The 23680-nt window shown below is 44.7% G+C and overlaps 1 protein-coding gene across 1 annotated transcript in view; it reads left to right on the top strand.

The window, feature by feature from the left end:
* Positions 1-23680, top strand: part of ror1 (receptor tyrosine kinase-like orphan receptor 1) — a 113242-nt gene that overhangs the window by 59950 nt on the left and 29612 nt on the right. The window contains exons 2-4 of the mRNA XM_053430715.1: positions 14666-14728; positions 21010-21300; positions 21442-21475. Coding sequence (XP_053286690.1) covers positions 14666-14728; positions 21010-21300; positions 21442-21475 — 388 coding nt within the window. The remainder of the gene's footprint in view (positions 1-14665; positions 14729-21009; positions 21301-21441; positions 21476-23680) is intronic.

Below are 23680 nucleotides of genomic sequence, written 5' to 3'. Positions count from 1 at the left end.
TGTGTGTTCCTTGCAAGGTTTGGGTTTTCAAACATACAGCAATGTCCCCAACGTGAAACAAGCCTTGAGCAAAATCCTCATTGCCACATCTGGTCCACCCAAAACCTTTCCAATCCTCGCTGAGAACCAGAATCGAGTCTTTTAATGTTACTGGTGCGTCTCACATCTCCAGCAGGTCTTTGTCTGAGCTGTCACAGAGAACAGCTGCAAGACAAACAGAATGAAAACCTGCAGAACGCCTCTGTTCTTCTCCACATGCTGCCAGCCACTGAGAAGCACCTGGGGGAGCACCACGTTAGTTTCTTGTCTTGTGTAGTTCAAAGCAGTTAATGGAGATATCAAGTCTGTTTCACACAAAGTATTGACAGGTGCACGTTAAGAAAGGGTTGTAAGGTGCAGCTGGTTCGCAGGTTTTTGTGAAGCAACACACAGATTTTACTCCTCGTTGGTAAAATACACAATAATGGATGAACGGCTCTATTCTGAAACTGTAGAATAAGAGTTTTTATTTAAGTATTATATGTATCATCAGGAATCCAGATCATCTAAACTAAAGCAACAAATCATACAAACTGTATCTTCACATCACGAGAACACTTAGCAAGGAGGAACTGCTCCCGTCTCCCTTTTAAGAAACCAGGGACTGACCCCGCGAGTCGGAGTCTGGTGATTGTCAGCGGTGGCTGCCTCAGTTCAAAGGCTTCATACTATACAATAATAATATGCAGACAGATGGAGCTACCCGAGCCCATCCACCAGATGTGGAGTCTTCAGCCACATAACACACGCACCAACACGCCGGCAACATACACACACACAACACACACACAAGGACGTGAAGCCGTCGAATTAACCGTAGATCTCTCCCCTTCATCCCTGGCCGAGTTAGGTTTCAGTGCTCGTCTTCCTCTCACGTCTGTGTCTCTTACTCACTCTCTCCAGCTGACCATCCAACTATCTGTCAGCCCAATATACAAGACCCGGGTTCGGTTTATCCCCTAAATGGCGTGGTCCATCTGAGACGTCGGGTTCACACCTTCTAATAAACCTGTGAAATCATTCTGACATCGTGGAGCCGAGTGCGTCACCAGATTCCAGCTGTGTCATCAAGACTTGGGACCAGGAGCTGGAAAAGTTCTTCTTTCCCACTTTTGCCCTGATCTCATGATTAATTGTTATAATGCGATTCGCAATCTATGCAACCGCTTTGATCCTTGACAAATTTTGCATCCACATTTGTCAAAGCGGATCTCGAATGCTTGGCCTCCGGTAGCCCAACAGCCCGAGTCTCAACCCCAGAAACTCCCTGTTCCTTTTTCCTGAAGAGGGAGGGAGGATTGTTTACGTTAGCTCCAACCAGACCTGAGCACATCATGGGTTTTATTGCCCTTTGAAGGACGCTGTGTAAAAGAGAGAGAGGGACGGGTGTATAAGCTGGTGGGTCCGACTTGCAGACATGTTTCCATTCTGCAATTTGATAAGTTCTGATCCACAAAATGAAGCTCAATAACAAATCAGGGGGCCAGACGACTCAACATGTTCCATATGCTCCCACCGTCTCTACCTCTGTCCTCCTTTCCCCCGTCTGCACGTCTCACCTCATTTCTTTTGATTTCCTCTCTTTCTCGCCTCTTCTCCACTCTTCACTCCTGCGCACTTGTTGTTTTTATTGAGGAATGCCGCAAACCGGGGCGAGCATTTGATCTCAGCGCTGCTTTGACCTGAACACGAGGAGAGAGAGCGAGAGGGAAGGAGGAAGGGAAGGAGGAAGGGGAAGGAGGAAGGGAAGTGGGGGTTTAAGGCAGCATGTGTCCCCACTTACGCCGGCGAGATGGCGGCGAGATTCACGGCCTCGCTCGGTGACATGTGGACAGAAGAGAGAGACGTCTAATCAAGGCCAGAGGAGCCGGAGCTGCTGCCAACTCCAACACGTACATGGACACACAATCACACACACACACACACACACACACACACACAAGGCCTTTGCTCGAGACAAGTGCCTTCACCTCGCTCAGCACATTTTAAGCCTTATATTGCAAACGTTTCCTCGCTCCGCCCTCTCTCTCTCCTCGACTTCCCTCCTCAGCAGTCATCTGAAAATTAATATTTGATAAAAGACCAGAACCTATGACTAATAAAACCTGTAATCGGTCATATTTTTGGACTAAACTAAAAGAGCTTGAACTAGATCATGCAACTTTCAGCATCAGTATGAATTAAACTCCTCATGTCGTACAGATGCACAACAATTCGTGGAAGACATTAAACCAGTTGATTCTTTCCTACACATCTATATTTACAACATAAGCATTAGCATGATGACAGTTGTGCACCATTTTTACATATTCATACAAAAATGAGGAAGAGTAGAAAACAGTAATGGCTGTGACTCAGATGGTGGGCGAAGGTTGTTGGTTCGATTCTAGACTTCTTCAAATCCCTTGCCACAATCAAAATACAATGCATAAGCAAGCAAAAAACAGACAATTAATTCAAAAGTCAGATAAACTGAGACAGGAGAGAGCAGAAGTGACATGTCAGACATTGAACGCCTGAACTTACAGGTTTCTAACAGACTCCATCTCCGCAAGTGAACAGGAAATGAGGTAATACAATAGACATCTCTGTGCCTCTCGTCCTCCTCTAACACCTCTTCCTTCTCTGCGCCCGCCATCCGCCCGTCCTCCTTTCCATCGTCTGGGGGTGGAGGCAGATCAGATGTGAAGAGCGGAGGGTTTACGGGAGGTGAGGTGAGACTGTGTTTGGAGAAGCGAGCTGGGACTCTTCACGAGGTGTGCTGTGTCAGCCCCCGCGTCTGAAGAAGAATCCCGATCGTCTTTGTCTCTCGCGGCAGATTTTGATTTCTGCTCTCTCAATTCCTGGATTTCGCCCACTCTAACAAAATCCAGGCTTTCTAAATCCCTCAGTGTCGTGCGCCACCCCTCTACTTTAACAAAAAAAAGTTCTCTGTGTTCAATCCAGCGAAATGTCTGTGAGTGTATTCTTGATCATCACTGGGATGGAACAGTACACCAAGTAAAGTGATGTTCCACCCAGTGTTTGTTCTGAACCATCTCTGAAGCCTCGTGCATCATAAATTATTATCATGATTCGTTATATATTTATAAAAAATGTCTTTTATCCTTACAGGAAGTAAATATCGACATATCTTCAATCGGGCGTCTTCGATTTCCTAGATTTGTTTCTAATCGGCTTCAGTTAAAAGCTGCAAAATGGATGAATGGGCGCAATGTTTCCACTCCCCCCCCCCCCCCCCCCCCCCCCCCCGACATATCTCAGAAACGTAAAACCCGATCCATGTTATTTTTCTTTTAAAGAATAATTCCAGTTATTTTCTCTTGCAGATTGGCACTCAGCTCCTCTGCTGTCTTTTCCTCATGCTGTCTCCCCCCCCCCCTGTCTTTTCATCACTCTCTAACCTTTATGAAACCTGTCTGCACTTTTCCTCCTTTGCTAGTTTCTTAGATTTTCTTTCCTCCATGTGCTGTTATTCTTTCTCCTCCTCCTCTCACACACACGCCGACGGTTTCCCAACCCACAGTTGAAAGAATCCAGCCTTCGTTTCCATTCAGTGGGTTTTCCCACGTCGTCAGGTTTACTGTAGATCCTCTCCTCGGCTTCTTCATCAGATACATCTGCCTGACATTTAGTTCTTCTTTCCACATTTCCTTGCCCTCTGTTCCCCCCCCCCACACTCATCTCCCCTCTCTTTGACATCAGGGATGGGTCCAGTGGGAATTGAATAGATGGATTCCATATTTCTTAAATGTATTTAATGTGTATACACAAACATCTGCTCATTCACTTATTATTTCAAATCGGTATACGTCTTTATAAAACACATGAACCCCAACATTTCAATTTTCCTTGTAGCTCGTTAAAAGACGGAAGATGCACATTCAGTCTAACTTCTGATCTTGAAAACATGCCTCATCGTTACTGAATTCTATCAACACGTCACATGAATGTATTTATTAGTGTTTACATATGTTGAATCTGAATCTCTCAGCACTTTGTGAGATGCATGTGAAATCTGTTTTTGTGGTACAGTTCGACGGGAATGCTCGAGGTCGAATCCCCTGCTCTAAATAATAATCATCTGCTATAGTGGAAAGTGTTTTGGTCATCGAGGGTTTCTTCAGCTCTTTCTGTCTCTCCGTCTCTTTGGGGACACGAAGCCCTGACTTCTCATCTCTCTTGTCCCGTACTTTTTCCTCCTGTCTCCATCATTAGTCGTCTTGCTCTTCCCTCCAAACAAGTGGAGGAATGCTGCTGCTTATTTACTTATACCCGGGACGAGGAGAGGGTTCCCATCGAGCATGGGTGTGATTGACAGGGATGCGTGCTGGAAACGCTCGGAGGTTCTCTGTCTGCCTCGAAGTCGCTCTCTGGTATCAGACTGGAAAGAACAAAGAATGAGAACGTGGGGCATTTTTAGCTGGAATGATACTTCTTTACAACTTGGTGTCCGGACATTTTACATCATATATGAAGAGACGCAGCTTCAGATTCTCCAGGTCGGACGTGTTTATAACTACACAAACATTTCTGCAACTTGTAGGTGAGGGATGACTCCTGGGTAGAGCTCGTAGGAGGGCAGGACATGACGTTTAATTTATAGCACATCAACACAGCTGTCGGACTTTATCACATCTCGTTGTCTTAAGTTGACGTCTTTGTGGCTATCATGTATTCGACCTTGAGACATTTTCAGTTATGTATCAATCGCATGTTAAAATGTCGTCAACTCACCCGCTCACTCATTGTGAACTTTCTGGAAATGTTCTGTCGTCTCTCTTTGGCTCACTCGGACATTTTACTGACATTTTATTTCGGAGACTGACAGGAAAAGTTTTTTTTGTTCTCTTCATGTCTCTGTCTCTGTCTCTGTCTCACTTTGGTCCGGAGTCAGATTTTCTTTTTTGAGTCCATCCTCCAGCGTCTGTCATAACGTCGTGAGCTGGAGACACGATGTCTCAGACCCGGTTTCCCAGAATCACTCAGTGTAGTTTATCAGCAGTCAGCGGCTCGTGTGACACTCGGTTCAATCAGAGAAGGAACATTTGCAAACCGCACTGCTTGAACGAATCAGAGTTCTTGATTCAAAACTTTGCATATTTTAGTTTAAAAGCAAACTCTGTGTTGTGAGTGAAGTTCCTGCTGATGATTGATAAAATATGGTGAAACTAGATAGAGAAACATGGTTTATATGATTTTATATGATGCTTTTCTCTTTAACTTCTTTAAGTTGATCAGATATAAACTAAATGTTTGTGTTGTAGCTTCTCTACAATGTGGTTGTGGTCTTTGTTTCTGTGGGTCACATTTATTTTTGAGGAATCAAATCATAATGAAAGGAAAGTCAATCCAGTGACACTGACGTATGAGTCATATCAGACAGTTTTTTATGCAATTAGTAAACTTGATGCCGAGGAGGGTTTGCGTCAGAGTCTCGACCAGGGGGCGTTGCAATAAGTTAGGCAAAGCAAGCAACTGCCTGGGGCCCTCCCGAGCCAATAGCGGGCCCCTGAGAACATTAACCTCCTAACGAGGCCCCATACCACTAGATTTCAACCCCTGATGCTCCCTGTCACTCAGCTGGGCCACAGAAACTGAACCAGAGTTTTTATTTTCCCGACTTGTATTTCTCCAGATTTTGCACTTTTTTCCATTCTTATATACCGTGTGTAGTAATGACCCCATCACATAGTGTGAGCGTTGCCCTTTAAAAGTATGAGCAATGTGATTTCTATTGTTATATGATTAATAACTGTATGTGGACATGCACAGACTGAAAGATGTTTGCTTAATGGTATTATTTTACATGCATGCGTTGCGTTATTGTATCTGCAGTCAGAGCGACCATGACTTGATGGAAGACAGACCAGCAATATTAATAAGGTTAATGTTTTCTGAACTACACCGTCGCTGTGTTTTAAACATGTCATTTGAATCCAACCTCCTCGGTCACGCTCTGTGTTTCATTAACAGTTCTTGGCCTAAACGCTCTTCATTGACTTAAACCATCCAGCCTGCCAACAGCATCTCAGTCGTCATGCGTCCTGCAGACGAGGGGAGATTCTGCCAAGCAAGGGAAGAAACGCAGACAGACATGAAGAGTGGTTCTGGAATGGTGCCCTGCTTAGCTGTGGTCACATGACGTCTAAATCCGAGTCACGTTTGAGATCCATTATCCTGCCGTTCCCAGATTCCATCTGCAAGGGGCCTCTCTTTTTTGGATTTGTCATCCTCGAGGAATCTGGGAATGCCGGCCGTGAGCTTATGTGCCCTGTGCGCGTGTCCCTGGCTGCACCTGAGCAGGCATTCACGACTTGGCATTCGCACCTTGCACACTTATAGCGTCCATGATGAACTGCTTGCAGGAGGAGTCACGTAGGAGAAGCCAGGCGAGATGAGTGTATCCATGTCCTGCACTCAGACAGCCTGACTGACGGCTTCAGGCCTTAAATCTCGCGTTCCACATCTGACCCGTGACACCCAGACCTCGGACGTTACATTTTAAACGCTCACCATATTTCATATTGAACTATGTTTCACATCAGCTGCTCCCCAGTGACACACAGGTGCGATGACTCGATTCACATTCCGCAGACGGTTACCTCCGCGGATTACGTCAAGGTCTCCGGGCTCAGTGTGTCTGCTTGGAAGCGATCAGGTTTTCCAGAAAGCTTAGTGCACACAGACACACACACACACACAGACACAAACACACACACACACACACAGACACACACGTATCTACCCGTCCTGTCAGGTGAAAACAGATGATCTCCACTGTAACATGCTTGTGCAGATTCCTCAGCCGTCTGCTTACACCGCCTGTAACACGAGCCAAGGACAGCCTCACCCAACCCTCACCCAACCCTCACCCATAACCAGGACTCAAACATCAGCGTGGTTGGAGACATCAGGGCCTTGTGCCAGAACCCGGTGAGACCAGAACCTTAGAGACCCCGGCTTCTGCAGAGCCAATCGATTGATGATAGATAAATTGTGTTGTCAGGATTCACAGAACAAAGCCAATCTTAGATCTGTGCAGGGGAGACGTCTGAAATCTTTATTCTACATAAGTCCAGACAGAGAAGTTTGATCCCAAGCTCAAGTGGAATCTGTGAGTCTGTGAGAGTTTCCTTAGCGATCTCTGGTTTCTTCCCATAATTCATAGATATGCAAGTCGTCCAATGGACTGTTAATTATTAATTTGACACTGGTATAATTGTGAGGTAGAGCTGGACAATATTGAAAATAGATATCATCATAAAAAGATCAAACTGGTTCCAAAAAAAATCACATGTGAAACAATAATCGTGACTTTTAGACTTTTAAAAATTACATTTTAATTGGAGTCATCATTTTCAAACCCAACATTTTGTAAAATAAATATGATAATATTAAGAAAGAATTATATTAGAAGTCCGTAAACAATCATATGGAATTACCCCCGGCTCTTGTGGCAGCTACTTGAGAAGCAGGTGCAAAGGGTCAAAGAACCAACACATAAAATCCTGCTGATTATAGCCGGCAGCTAAATGGCTCATTTACGAGGCGTCCTCACAAACCTTCTAGGACTTCGCTCTGCTGTCCACTCAGCAGTGTTCTGCCACCGCGAGTGAGGAATGCCGGGTAGTGACAGTTGTCGATGTGAGCCTGATGCCGTGGGATAATTTGTGCAGTGACAGGCTGCAGTTTGAAATTATCTACTTGTGAGCTCGGTGGTCGTGTCAGGCACTGAGCGTTTCCTCTGTTTCCTGTTAGGGGGCTGGAATCAGGATTTGAAGTTTAAACGGTTTCTGCAAGAGGAAATTTACATTAAATACGAAACAGCAAAGCTACAGCGGGAGATATTTCTGCCTCCATGTGACCTGGATCACACTCTTGAATATCGAAGCGAGAATAAAAACATTTAAAGACACATTTTGCACATTTGGCTCAAATGACGAGTCAAATGTTGAACTGAAATTCAACAAGAAATTAACACGAAGCCAAACAACACTTTAACTTGTACTTTTCTAAAGCTTGGAGTCAAATTTTGATAAAAGATCTTTTAAAATGTTGATGAAGCAATGTTTTTCTTTTCTTCACCTATTTTGACCAGATTTTTCGTGTTAGAACAAACGTCCGTTGCAACTCGAGCTCTCTCTCTTGTTGTCTATTGTTCGATTCCAGAATGAGGCCTTGTCCCGTAGCCTCCTGTCATCTACCGTGACCCCCACTTCCCCCATCCTCCAGCTCGCTGCCTCTCCCTCTCTCTCTCTCAACCCCTTGTATCACTTATAAGGTTACACAGCAGAACATTGTAGGGCTACTTAGAGAGTGCGTGTGTGTGTGTCTCTCTCTCTTTCTCTCTCTCTCTCTCTCTCACTGATTCCTGTGCTCTGTGGTCCATGATGTCCTCAGGTGGATTCTGAACTGGGACTGCTTTTATTCCTCTACACGCTCCAATTGCGCCTGGGAACTAACACCTGCACACACATACACAGGTGCAGCCACACAGAGACACACACAGAGACACAAAGACACACACAGGGACACATCTGATCCTGTTTCTAGCTCTACAATCTGACTTTATAGGGTAATTTCAGGCTTGTTCCACTTCGGTGTTTCACAATTTCTGCCACAGTCGTGCCATTACTTCTATTTGCTACTAGATGAGCTCGGAGAGAAGCTTCTTTTGTGCTGCATGCAGTCTTAAATGTATAATAATATACTGCATTGTGTATTTCTTTAGTACTAACACCACAGTACACCCGAAAATCTGCCTCTGCATATAGGAACTTGGGACAGTGTCCTTACCATAGACTGTAAATAGAGATGAGCGCCTCATATCCACTTCCTGCCACTATCCAGAAGTGAAGCCAAAATGTTGAACGCTGCCATCTTGAGTGCTGCTGTCAATCATGACTTTTCACCCTTTTACAAAGCGTCAAATAACTAATAAAAACCAAACGTATCAGTAAAATGAACAGTTAAACTCAGTGATGAGAACCGCCTACAATGAGATCAACTTTTTGAGGTGTACTTATTTGTTTGGCCCATGTCTCGTTCACCAACATGGAGGAGGTGGGGTTTATGACCTGTACGTCCCTGAGCCACCAGGGGACGATCAAGACGATTTGGCTTCACTTTTCAGGAGCCGTCTTGTTGTCCACCTTTTAATCTATGGTCCTTACTTACGATCTTACCTCCTAATTCATTTTGAAACTAATTCATTGGCTCGTCTACAACTCGTCAGATCATCTAAAACTGATTGGGCGTTATGACGTAGCTCTGTTCTCCTACATCTCAATAGATGGTAAAGTTACACCAATGTATTCACCACAACAACAAATAAAAGAACCAAGTTGTAATAAAATCAAATTCCTCTATTTGAGTAAAATCTCCATCTGCCTTCTCATTTTCTGTCGTCAGGCTCATTTCCGTCTCCCCCCCCCCCCTTGCTGACCACCACTCAGGGCCCATGTATGACCAGTCAAACAGTTATTCCCATCTAACACAATTACAGCGACTCGAAAACCTCCAGCCAACCCAGATCTGCTCCGTGCTCGGTGGGACGGGAACCCACTTCTTAAGGAGCAGATTTTATGAGTGCCTTCATTTTTTCATTTTTCTCTCTTTTTTATGCACTCTCACATTTTCCAAGTGCTTCTTCCCTCCATTTATCTTCCGCTCTCCTTTCAGTTCTCCCCCGACTCTCCCCCTTCGCTCTCTTCTTGTTTCGCTCCTTCCTCTTGGCTTTGAAAAATCCTTATTCTCTGTGATCTTTGTTACTTTTCCGCCCGTTTTCCAATATTGAAACTAACTGCGCTAATAAGTCATAAAGGCAGCTGGAGCAATATGTGGAGCTCAGTCTGGTTCTGGATACACACGCAACATGAGGACATTAGCTGCCTGACTCAGTCTCCCTCTGTAACAAGACATTCGGTTTGTGAAGGGAGAACGTAAAGGTTTTGTGAAATGAGGTTTGTTGGGTAAATCCGAGTCGTTTTGATGAAAGAGGAACCTACTGTAGTTTTGAAAGATAAAAACAAAGCACAGAAGAATTGTGTTATATCGTTTTTTTTACTTCCACCATGGAGGTTATGTTTTCACCCCTGTGCGTTTGTAAGATTATGGAAAGATTACTGGACTTTCTTAAACACCATTAAATAGGGCTTTCTATTTTTAAGTTTTCCTTGATTTCCCTGAGACTAATTCATGGATCATGATTTTTTAATCGGACCCACACCCACTCAGTGCTTTTTAAGTGCATGTTTGTTAAAGAGTTAAAACCAAGTGTTTCCAATAGTTTGACGAACTTGATGTGTTTTCTAGAGCATCTAAATCTTTTCAAGTAATAACCCAAATTTAATTTATGAACCTGAATGTCTCCTTCAAGAAGGATTCGAAAAGCAAATGGTGATCATTCCTGATTTTTTTTTTTCACCTACTGTATCTCTCACCACTTTAGGGAAGAAATATTAGCTGACATGTTTGCTGCGTTGTGAGACTGGTGAGTTTCCTGTTCTCCCTGATAACCTCTGAGTTCGGTCAGCTCTCCAGCTAACGGGGATGAGAGAGGACCTTGGGAGAGGCCCTAATAACAGAGCAGGAGAACTCATACATCAGCCTCACTCACCACACCAACCACCCTGGCTCCAAACACGGCCCCCAGACCATATAACAGCACATTAGTTGCTATGCACAGCCACTCAGATTGAACATTTCTGATTCGGTTTTGCTTTCGCCCTCCTCCGAGGCCTCCCCTCTTTCTCCTTCTCCTCCGCTTCATTCCTTTCCCCTCATTCCCATGCCCGCGGGTTTGAAGTTCTGCACTAATTCCCATATGCTGCTGTCACAGTAAAGTCACACCGAGCTTTATAGGGGTTAAGCTCATGTCCCTGCGTGATTTTTATCATCCTAAGCCAAATAAAGCTGGATGGGGATCAGAGGCTGCTCTCATGGAACTTTCTGTCTGGACGTCTCACAGGAACCTTCACGTTAACCATTTGCTGTAATTGTTGCCACGAGGATGGCGATTGAATGGCACCCAGTTAAAAATGAAAGAAGAGCACCCAAAACGTAACTTTGAATTTTATGAAATATGACATATCAGCCAAGAATAGTGGATAATAAATCTTGTCAGGCATTCAAGCTTTCGATGTGCGTTAGCATCAACGTACCAAAAATGTCCTGAGGTTAACCCGTCAGTTCTGACAAGCTGGAAACAGCTCAGCAAAAACATTAAAAACAGTTACCTGTGCTGAAAGAGAACCACCAGTACTGTGATGTGAACCTTTAAATAGTTTTCTATGGCTCAAATAAGTCAAAGTGCAGTGACCCAAGTTATATTGCTTTTCTTTAAAGGCATTTTAAGGGAAAATACTGTAAAGATTTGCTTTTTAACAGTGAAGATAATCTCCATCCTTGTGAAAAAAGATTGGGAGGAGATGGTATCTGTGCAAAATTTTTCTTGAGAGACGAAGTTGTGGCTGTAATAGTGGAAGTGATGTGAAATGATAGACAAGTATCTAAAAGGTAGCCGGGCTCTTGGCAGGAGAGACGGCACTAAACCAACTTCGACCCAGTGCTGACTCAAAGAAACTGAAATTATTAAGCAGCGATCCAACAGAGTTTAGATTTAACTGTCAGTTCACTTCAGGCTGTTGAAATTTACTTCCAGATTAAATCAGTTACCTGCTACCAAAAAGTTTAATTTCCTTTTAAAATCATTAAGAATGTATTGTTGTAATGACAAAATGGTGGTGGTGGGGGAGGTTGATGATTTCCAGAAATCAAATAAAAATCTAATTCTTACAATTTCAATAGGGCCTCACCCTGTCAGTGCTCTGGCCCTAAAAATCACACATTTCTGTCATAAATGCTACAAAATAACCCCAGAATAAGTAAATAATAATAATGCATTCCCGAAATCAATGTCCTCTATTTGCTTCAACCACCTCCAGGGATATTAGGGGTCAAAAAGTTTGGGATCTGCATTAGAAGAACAATGCAAAAGACTGATCTGCCCTATTATGCAACTACCACTGCAAAGCTGGGGTCATGTTTGTAAAGAAAATAGTGTTGACTGATAAAAGATCTGACTTGTTATCTATTATCCATTACCCAGACACGTTGTACACGTATGAGTAACTACGCCACCTCCAGCCTGAGGAAAGGCTATAGTTTCTAAAGTCATCAAATCCAGGCCCTTTTTAATAGCTACTATTGATTCATTCTCTATGATACACCGATGCAGTTAACATGTACCATCAGAATCCGCTTGCAGCAACCAAACCTGCAAGAACCGCTGATCTAAACTGACACAGGCGCTGTGAGGGTGCCTATTTTTAGTGCCTCATTAACAAATTGGGGCCTAATTCAATTGCTTCCCTCCACTGCCGAGAAAAGTTAGAAAGCTAATCTCAAAATTACTCTGCAATTCATCCCCAGATATTCCCGATGATTGTCTCACTGGAAGAGAAGTAACAGATGTGACCTAAATAGAGGAGAAATTAAATAGAAGAGAAACAGAAGAAGAAATGGGTAAAGAAAAGTAAAAAATTCACTTGTTATCGTTTATTCCTGGAAAAACAACGGGATGCTCCAAAATAGTTCCTGGAATTACAAAACTTTCCTCTCAAGAGTTCCTCCCTCGTATCGTTTTAATAAACCTTGGCCTGGTGCACCGCTCTGTCCTCCTTCCCCTCTAGTCCAGCCCCTCTGTTGAACTCTCACCTGGCTGCTCTCGGCCATCTTTTCTTTTCACAGAGCTCTGAGCTTCTTAAAGTCTCGTCAGTCAAGAACATGTAATCTCACCTTGAGGCCTGGACCAAACAAGTGTCCCCATGTGAGAGCCTGAAGCCGTATGACACATGCAAGGACATGAAGATATACAGGAGAATAACAACCTAGGCAGCAGAGGTTATGAATTATCGTGTGAACACAGAATAAACAGCGGTTTAACAGAGATAACATGATGAACAAGCTTCCTATCTTTATGGTCTATCTCCCCCACCAGTTGCCGGTCGCCCAACATATCTGCAACCATCTCGAACATAACTCATAAAGCTGCCAGCCCTGTTATGAGCCTGCTGCCAAGCCGGCCAACTCCCTCACCAACAGGTGCAGAGGCCCAGAGCCCTGCTCATTAACACAGCTAGTTTCACAAGCACCGGCACACGCTCTCCACCGTCCTGACGCAGGACGTGTGAAACGCCACATTATCACCCAATTAGCGTGACCCCGTGTCAGGCGGCTGGTCCCGTTCGGCTGCAGCCGCGCTCTCCTGCCCTGCGCCTCCTCGATTGCCGACCACTCCTAACCAGAGCGTTTTCAAGAATGTCAACTATTCCCGAAATCCATGGAGCCGTTTTCAGCTCCGCGCCAGAACATAGTTGGGAACGGGGTTCGGTTCGCAAACATATCTGCAGCCGTCCGGTCGTGTCGGTGCACATTGCCTGCGCCCTGACATGTGCTCGTGACTGGAGGATGCCTGTCCTCGATTGGCAGGCAGCCATGTACTCATTTATCATGTTAAACTATCCCAGCCTTCCCTGAAACACAGACACACACACACACACACACTCACGGACACACTTGGTTGGCTGGAAAGGCAGAACTTGTAGCTGATTGTAATCGTGGGAAAACATATGTGCGTGGAGTGTTTGTCAGTTGTCCGGTGCCATGAGAATATGCATAAACCAAACAAAAGACATCTTCAGGTACCGTCCTTGTCCGTCCTTCTTGCTTTGGACCCGGCACTGGCTTCTTCATTCTCCAGGCATCACCTTGTGACCCGGGGCGCTGCACACCGGAGCTCATTCTCCTTCTGCTCTCTGCTGTAATGAAAAGCAGAGAGGCTGTTCTGTCGTCAGCTGGTAATAACGCAGCATTAGGTCCACATGCTGCGCTGATAGGCTCATTGTTATACACTCGAAGCTTTGATCTGCACCAGCAAATGTACTGTACAGTGGTTATCATCCCAGTTCAACATATTAGATGGGAAAGCTGTTAAAGCCGCGCGCCATTGTTTCTATTGTGCAGTCACTGGGCAACTGTGTTTGTAATAAACAATATCATTAGATCAGCGTTTGTGGCTTTGCAGATCTTTATACGTTTATGTGTTGTTGCATTTTGAAATGAGTCCTTGTTCACATGTACACGTACATACTCGGGATGATGTTTGTGTCGAGCATTGAACTGGTGCAGTCATTTAAATACCCACCTCCGACTGGGCAGGTATTTCCCACAATTCCCATAGGGCACATAGCAAATGTTGTCTCATTCCAGTTACATCATAGAGATTTAATTTGTTTAAAGTACCATTACGCAGTGAGTGGAATCAATTAGAGCTCTGCCTCTGTTTACTGACGCAATCGTGGAAGTACAGCGTTGGGTCGTCGCTCTGGCTCTTTACTGGACATCTACATGAAGTAGAACCTTTTCCCAGTTTCCCCACTTCACCCCTCTTGATTTAATGGTGTCCTGTTATGGTTGAATTTGTGTATGTGGCCCTTTTTTCCTCCATTATCCCCAGAAATACAGACTTTCCCCTAAAAAATGCCTAATTTGAATTGAAGTTAAATGACAATTGAACTAATGCAAGGGTACTAATAGTTGTCCCTGTTTCTTCTGTTTGCAGGGTCTGACTTTCCCCACGACCCCAGTGTGCTAGCTACCGCTTCATGGAGCACCTCTAGTGATGGTAAAGATGCACACATAAACACACACTCACAAAAAGTAGGGTTTCAACACATCCTTGTTTATGCTTCAACAAGAAAACTGTTACAAACAATGCAATATATTCATGGTGCGATCAACACGTGCTGCCTTGAACTGTAACTCCACATTTAAAATTGACCTCCTCTGCAATCGGTTACCTTGAGCCACCCAGGCCAGTGAGGCCACAGCCCTGGTCCCAGTACGGCCACTGTGGAGGATAATTGATGGAACGAATCACGCATTGATCTACTCAACATGTGGGAACTCGGCCACAGGTGCACTGCATTTCACTAATTTCCACTGACCTACTTTTAGGTCTCTCAGAAGGAAACGTTTCCAGCGGAGCTTCAGAACGTGTCGGTGCTTTCACTGCATCTTCTCACACTTTGTTTCTAAGTGTAGATTCAAAAAGGAAAAAAACCTTTCTGCAGATTCTCGGTCGCCGTATGTTATCAACTTGCCTCCTGCTGGACCGAGGATCCCGTGTGGGAGGAAAATGCAGGACATGTGTTCTGGGGAGGTAGTTGCTTGCAGATGTGCTGCAGGGGAGAAGGTCACATGACGGAGCCCGTAGATCTAGCTCTAACTCTTATTATTCACCTGCGTGTTGTGAGAATAGTGACGTCTGTTGTCGAACCAGAGAAGGGGGGTGGTTCGACTTCTAATTTCAACTGCAAATATCGGAGTGAGCGAGAAATTCTGTGTAACCACAGTTGGGAATTTACCGCAAGTGAGTCGGGGGGGTCAAAGTCAAAAGGACACAGACTCAAATCCTAGTGAATAACTGAAGAAGTATGAGCTCTCAGCAGTGACTCGTGGCTCTGGAACCAGGTGACACTGAACTATCTTCCTTTGATCGTCCTTTGATTTTGCCCAAGATGAACCTTATTAAACATGTTGACACTTATTAGGTTTTTGATTAAGTTTTCATCTCTATAACGTTGGCAGTTGTTGTGTAACATAACATTTGCTTATTTCTGAGAACGTATTAAATCAGTTCTTATAGTTTGTCTTACGAGGTTGATAACTTTGCAGGTTGAGAGCTGGGCTCTGGCAGAGGATCAAATGCTGAATTTAAATGCTCTAGAAAAAGTTTCTCAGTGATCTATTAACTTGACATGAAGTCATTGTGTACCTCGAGGTCACTAAAAGGTTTTTGGGAGCTTGAAATGGTTTGCGGACGTTTCTCCTCTTCTGTTTTTCATCCGTTCTGTCCAGCACCTGGTGCTTATCAAGTCTGGATGTGCGTGCTTTCCTATTCTTTACGAGCAAGTCAAAGTGTCACATACTTTCCACCTGGTCCAAAACCCCTCAAAGGCTTGTTGGATATAGAGATGACAACATCTTTAAAGCTGCTCGGTTCTCCTGCAGGTGCTCGGTTTGCTTATTCCTTCCTGTCTGATGAAGTTTTCTAGTTTTGCTGTCGAGGACGTTCACGTCTCCAGGACCTGCCCAGGTTGAGATCAGCAGATCCAGACAGTGGAATCATTGTTGGAATAACTGAGTCACATACGTAAACTTCTCTGGATGTCGACACCGCTGCCCGGGGTGATCGGTCAAATCGCGTCCCCTGTCCTCACCTACTCCCTCATGAAGACACTGGGACTTGGACGATCGTTATCTTGAGACTTGATTGATCTTGAAATTTGTGTTGTCCCATTTTGTCTGGTTTGCTTAATTCATCTCCTTGCAAAGCCAGCTCTCCCACAACCAGCTCTTTGTGGAACAGAGGATGAACACAGTAGTTCTGTGGACGTGATTGAGCCGTTTAGTCAAGATAATGATTACTGTGAACAATCAGGAAAGTTTAAAAACTCATAAATACAATGAGGAGCACTTCCAAACAAATCATAGAGACGGCTTTAGTTTTTTCCACAACAACAATGAAATATGAAAAACCTGCTGCGTGTGCACATCTGTACACGGGCACGCAACCATGTGTTCAAAGTAGTGTATCACTGTGTGTGTGTGTGTCATTTTGAGCTCAGCCCCGTGACTAACATCTGTTTCTTATCTGATGGATGGACGGTGATTGCTCCACTTGTTTTGTCTGCAGGCGGGGAATGGTTTTGATAGAGCGAGCAGACAGCATTCAGGTAGCGTGGCTCTATCAGCACGCATCAGTAGCAGGAAGTTATCAAGCTGAAAGCGGCTCATTACTGGGCTAAAGTCTGGGGTGATGATAGTTTACTGAACTGGTTTTCCTCCGAGGCTCTCCTTCATCCGTCCTTTTGTTTTTCCTCTTCCCTCTAGCTTCCTGTCCTCTCTCTCTCTGCTGGAGACTGACCCAACTTTAATGAAACTCACCTTTAACCGTATCTGGCAGCGCTGCAGTCCCGGCTGCTGGGTCTATCGGCAGAGCGTGTTTAGTTAGCTGTGCGGCCGCTCTTGTTTTTAAGCCTTTGTCGCTCTGGGAGCAAACCCGCCTGGCCCAGCCTCACTGCTGTGCTCATAATTGAACGTACACATGCATTCAAATATAGAGCTGCTGCCGAAATGAGAAGGTAACGTGCAGCTCGTCCAGTTCCGAGCTCGGGGGCAATTTGTGTGTGTTGCGGCTGCGTGGGTGTGCGTGTGTTTACATTTGTGTGCTTGCGTGTGAGTGTTTGATTGGACAAAACCGCTGCGAGAAAATGCAGGCTGATGACAGGGCGCTGTTTAGTCGCCGGCCACATTAAAGGGACAGTCCGCGGCCTGAGCTGGAGTTCCACAGGGCTCCTGGTGCCAAATACCACAACACTCATCGCAAGACAATTACATACAGAGTGGCCTTGTTACACAGACATTGGCAGGACATGTTTGCTATTAAATCATTCATTGCGCCTTTTTTTTTTCAACGTTCCCTCTCGTCTCTTCTGTCCCTTTCTGGTCCCGCTGCTCTAGAGTCAGTTATTGCAGCAGCTAATGAGGTGCGCGGTCGTTAAGTCCAAAAGAAACATGGACTTTTCCATCAACCTCCACTAATCACACGATGAAGTGTCTCAGCTTGTGTGACTTTCTTGCCTTTGGCAAAACACACACTCAAGTGGGGACGTGTCCTCATTTAATACATGAAGTCATTTTGGGGGGTTTTAAGACGCCACAGGTCATCATCACGTTGACCACCCTTTATTCTCCCACACTCGGGTCAACCATCATTCCCCAAGCCTTGTTGCTCTTGATTCACGGAAATACTGTACTGCACTGTGCTCATAAATATAATATCTAAATATCGACATTTAAAGTGGTTATAATCGATAATCCAATCAAACTAGAAAATCAAATTCAAATTAAAGTTCTAAAAACAAACAAGAGACACAAGTACACAAAGTGCTGCACTCTGCATTTCCCTTCACTCCCACACACTCAGACACACACTGTAGATTGTGGTTGTGCTGCTGATCCAATCAGAGTTTGACCTCTAGCCCTCCATTATATAATCCTGCTTATTACACCATGTTACATTTAATTATTAGATTTACCTGGATAATCCTTTTACAGGACAGTTAAAGAAAAAAATACTGAAACACAGGGGATGTGTGTGTGTGAACATTATAGCTGCTCAATGTGTGTGTGTGTGTGTGTGTGTGTGTGTGTGTGTGTGTGTGTTAATGGTTAATGTCTACATGATGTAATGCAAGAAAATCTCTCCCCCCACACACTCTTAAGTGAAAAATGTGTTTTATGTCTACAATTGTTGCACATGCATGGGCGAGGGAGTGGAGGAGTAAGTAGAGGAGGAGAGACGGGGAAGAGAACGTAAGTGCAGGAGATGATTCTAAAGTATCTCATTTTTTGATTCTGACTGCAGAGTTTTAATGTGAAGAGACGGGATTGTGCGACCGAGGTTGTTTGTTTTAGAAAAAGGAGGACGGATAAAAAAAGCGGGTGAGACTGAGGAGAAGTGATGGGGAGAGGAGTGGGAGTCTCCTCATATTGTCACACACTTGTTACTACCACATCGCTGTGATAAGCCTGAGGGTTTTAAGGAGGACAGCACACACAGACACACTCTCACACACACACACACACACACACATAGAGGTTGTATGCCAAGAGAAATGTGCCCACATCTCCATTTAGCAGACACATCATAAGCACTTCTTCAAACACCTCTCGACAATACGTTTACACCAGATAAATCCTACACACTACAGCAAAGATTGCTGTGGGTGACAGAGAGGACCAAGTAAGGGTGCCAGCAGGCTCCAAACCAAACTGTCGGTGCAAAGAATCCAACGCCTCTGTTACACCAAGTCTTACACCGAGATTAGCAGGACCAGGATAGTCCATTTCCCACTAATTTAGTCACCAGTTCAACCTAAATCAAACTTTAACCCGAAAAAATGAACTCTCTTGCAAATACTTGATGAGAGGAATAGAGTTCGCTGACAGGCTTGATTCAGGGACGGCATAGTGGTGCAGAGGGTTTCGGGTTCGAACCTTATGTCCACCTGGGGCCTCTCTGTGTGAAGGTTGCATGTCTTCCTCTTCCCCGCGTGGGTTATCTGAGTCTGATCCTCCCACAGTCCTCAGACCTGCAGTGTAAGTTATTTGGAGACTCTAAATTTCCCATAGCTGTGAGTTGGTTGTTTCTCTCTGTATCCCGGCCCTGCCAATCACAGGCGACCTGTTCAGGATGTACCCCGCCTCTCGTCCAATGTCGGCTCTGATTGGTTCCTGCTCCTCTTGACCCTCAAAGGACAGAGACAAGAGGCTTCATGTGGGAAAGTCAATTTCATCTTGATAACCCTGGAATTTTATAGAGAAGCTTTTGCTGTAAACTCTCCACATCTTTCTGCGTAAGTGTGTGTAGCCCGTAATAAACAGAAGAGGATAAACTGATGTATGAGGAGCGAGAGAGACGTGGAGCAGCCCCGGAGAAGACAGCGATGCCCTTGTAGGGAAAACCCTGGTTTGAAAGTAAGACCTGGATCCTGTGCTGTGTTTGGGTCGATGTTTATTAATAATCCAAAAACCCTCAACCTCTGAAGCCTCGTTCCTGAAGACGCTCCTGGTCCGTTTGTTTGATTTCAGTCTCGAAATCGCACTTCAGGCTGTGGAGGGCTGCAGGTTTATAGGAGGAGGAAATATGATTCATATTAAACGTTGTGTGTTTCAGTGCCGGGATGATCTAACTAATTCATTTGCATGGCTTCTAAACGTTTTAAGGTGCAGGTCTGCTTGTGTTTGTACTCGTCAACCCTCACCAGTCAAACACACACTCACACTGAAGTTGGTCTGACCCGTATTCGAGATTCCCCTCTCTGTGCTTCTCCTCCTTTGTTTGTTTTGGCCGGTTGTGTGTAACCAGGAGCATTTCTGCATACCTACGCTGGGTTCTGTGGTCCAGCGAACTTTCCAGTGACATGAACACTGTTTTTCTTGCACATTTAAACTCTTAGGTGGCCCTCCACATTGTTGTTTTTTGCCTTGACCACCTCGAAGGAAAAATGCGATCCTGGTGATAATCATGCGAAAACAAGTATTTTTCTTTGTGCTGTACAACACAGCAACAATTTAAATTCTCTCCTTAAGGTTGTTTGGTCTTTTTTTTTTTCCTCTACAAGCTGTGCACTCACCACACAGGTCGTGTTGCCTCGTACACAAGCCGGGGGAAAACCCTTCTGGCATCACAGAGCCCTGATGAAAAGCTAAATTAGGAGCCATCGTAGTGAGAGCCACAGAATAACCTGCAAAACCAGACTTTAAATGTGGGCCTGAAAACGTTGAGTTGTGTTACCAGTGTTCACGCACGCAGCGGCTTGTTATTTTAGAAAACTACCTCTGACGTTGTACAGTGAGTGTTGTCGGATTTATGTGAGCCCCTGGCTTTGAGTTCTTGTTTGTCTGTTTTCCAGTCGTCTCGCTCTTGATGTTTCTTCCAACTTGACTTTTTTTATCTCCGCCAAGGAGGTTGTGTTGTGTTTTGTGTGTGTGTTTGTGAACAAGATGACACAAAAAACAACAAATTACCACGAAACTTGGTGGAAGGATACAGAGGGGACCAAAATAGTTTTGGTGCAGATCCAGATCAGGGGGTGGATGAAGGATTTACTTTTTTGCTTTCTTTAGCATTGTGTTTTCCAAGATTTTCCCAAGTAACTATTCATGGATCTTGATGAAACAAATGTTTAGGAACCTGATATTTATGTGTGTGAAATTTGGTGCAGCTCGATTGAATATAAGGGAACTGTTGTGACTTGGTACCATTTGTATTTGTTCTCCTAATACCCTTCATCCTATCGTATTATCTCATATATCCTCTTTACTGTGTCTTCTCAGGTCCCTTCTTCATCCGTCTGGAAGCTCCCCTGAACAACATCACCACCTCCCTGGGCCACACGGCCGAGCTCTTCTGTCGAGTGACCGGCAACCCGCCCCCCACCGTGCGCTGGCTGAAGAACGATGCCCCTGTCGTGCAGGAGCCCCGGCGCATCTCCTACCGCTCCTTGCCGTACGGGTCGCGGCTCCGGATCCGCAACCTGGACACCACGGACACGGGTTACTTCCAGTGCGTGGCCACCAACAGCCAAGGCACCGTGTCCACAACGGGGGTGCTGTTCGTCAAATTCGGTAAGAGGGGTTAGAACTTCTGGCTCCTTCCAGCAACACAAGCTTATCCCTGGCCTGTCGCTGGCAGCCTGCACAGAGAAAAATCTGGGAGCAATATTGTTTATCCTGTTGTATAAAAAATCCCCCTGTCTTCTTTTCCAGATCCACTCCCTACACCTCTGGCAGGAAGGCCAACGTAAGTCTCTCTTCCTCTATTCATTTTTCCTCTCTGTCTGTCGGTTCATGCTGAGCTTACCAGGATGAAATAGAGGAGGCGCTTTAACGAAAAGAAAAAAAAAAGGTGATTTGTAAGCACTATGAGGATGTGAATTGCAAAAAGGTCTGAGAGTCTTATTTCAGAAATTAGTGCCATTCTAAACATGCCTGTTCTGAACAAGCCGGTTCTGACGCTGCGTCCTGAGAAACAACTCGACAACTTGACACTGACATGTTTCACAGACTGTAGCAACAGTCTTCAGCAGTTTCCTCTGTGTTAAACTAAACAGAAAATATAAAAACGGAGGAATAACAAGGTCATGGTGACGGATGGTGTGATGTGACGTTACCACAACGACCAGATGCTGCGAAACTTCATTTAAAATGTGCAGAGCCGACAGAGCTTCACGGTGGAGGTGATGAGGGACAAGGTTTTTCTTCTGCTCATGCTTAGACCCAGTTGGATGAAGAGCTGTGCAGTCATCTTCACAACGTGGAGTAATCAATGATGTCGTACCTTTATTAGCTCAGTCGAGGAGGTTGTGTTTTGTTCTGCATCAGCTTTTTAGTTATAGCAGAATTATGCAAAAACTCCTCAACTGATTTCCATGGAATTCGGTGGAGGGCTGGCACATGACCCGAAAAAGAAACCATTAAAAAACGTTTTGGTTCAAATCTGGATCAGGGTATCCAGGAATTTCTTGTTCACTTTCTTTAACATTGCAAGATTTTTAGCATTTCCGTTTCTTTCCATCCATCTTAATGGGAATATAAGGCCTGTTTAGAGGACTGAGATGTATGACTGTGTGCATCTTGTGAATTTAAATGTAGTTTCATAGGAGGACTGCTGGGCCTCGGTGGAGGTTTACAGTCTATTGAAAGCACCACAATCGTCACTGCACTTCCTTAACTGCTCAGTTTGAAGCAGATGGGATGAACACTTCTCAAAATATGCGAGCCACACACACACACGGGCAGACATTTGCTTTTGAGTGAGATGATTGTCGCTTGCAGAGAGAGAACTTGTGCTCATGAATGTGTCACATGCTCTGTCTAGTCAACCAGACTCCCAGAGGACTCAAGAATCTTCTGAATATCATCAATTGTGGGTTTGTTCCTATCATGTCCGTAATAAGAACAAATTTCATAATAGCGAAAAACAAAATCCTTTAAAGACAATTCATACAGTGTTCCCACAGTTTGTTGACATGTTGTTTGTGGTCGTCTGACACAGTCTGAACATCTAAGTGTTAAATCATCAAGTCCTAAGATGCATGTTCATTCATTACAACAAAGCCTGATCTGTCATTTTCTTTTCTTACTGCTTCAGATCTCAATGTGGCTGAATGAATATTTAATATAACTCTTCTAAATCATCATTGCTCTTACTGTATGATCCCCACGGCTGCTTCTGCTCGACCCTCACAGGTCACATGCTTCACGTCTCAGTACAGACTGTGTACAGTAGGAATGTGGACCATGTCAGAAAGCACATGTTGACGTCTGGGACACACCGGATGGCGTCTTGAGGGCGCTGGTCCTCGAAGCATCGGAGAAATTGGTTTAATTTGCCTCCAGCCAACTCTAATCAGAAAACAGGACACTATTGAAAATGGTCACATATTCACAACCTGTGACGTTCATCTAATTCCCGGCCAGTAATGAGTTTATGGGAGCGGAGAGCGATGGGCCCTGTGTCTGCTCCGGAGTTTTAGTCGATTAACTTAAACTTAACCTAGAAACTAAATCTAAAATGAGCCGTGTGGAACAATGACTCACATCTGTCTATGCGGTTGCTGTTACATAACGTTTTATTGTTGCTCAATTAGCCGCCCGCTGGCGGTGTGTACAAGCAAAACCAACCACAGGCCTGATCTCTTTAACACGCATATCACAATTAAAGCAAATAAAACCAAACAACGCAAATTGTTTTTTAAGCATCGAAAAATTATATTCCACTCAAACTTTTCCATGGTGTCTGCAGGAGTGAGAGATCTCTGCTTTGTTTTGAAGTTTCCTCGGTGTCATGGGTTGAAACTCCATGAACTCTCTCAGCTCGTTTGATTCTCTCAGGATCTGACGACTCAAGCTCGATGGTTTTTCCCCCGGTGACATTACGGTGAGGCCCGCTGCCATGTTCCACCCATCGCTCTGTGAGTCCTCGCTGCTGGCACACGGCGGATAC

The sequence above is a fragment of the Pleuronectes platessa genome, chromosome 9 (genome assembly GCF_947347685.1).
Source record: "Pleuronectes platessa chromosome 9, fPlePla1.1, whole genome shotgun sequence".
In the NCBI taxonomy this organism is placed as follows: Eukaryota; Metazoa; Chordata; class Actinopteri; order Pleuronectiformes; family Pleuronectidae; genus Pleuronectes; species Pleuronectes platessa.
The sequence above is the reverse complement of the archived record's forward strand: the minus strand, read 5'-3'. Positions and strand labels throughout refer to the sequence as shown.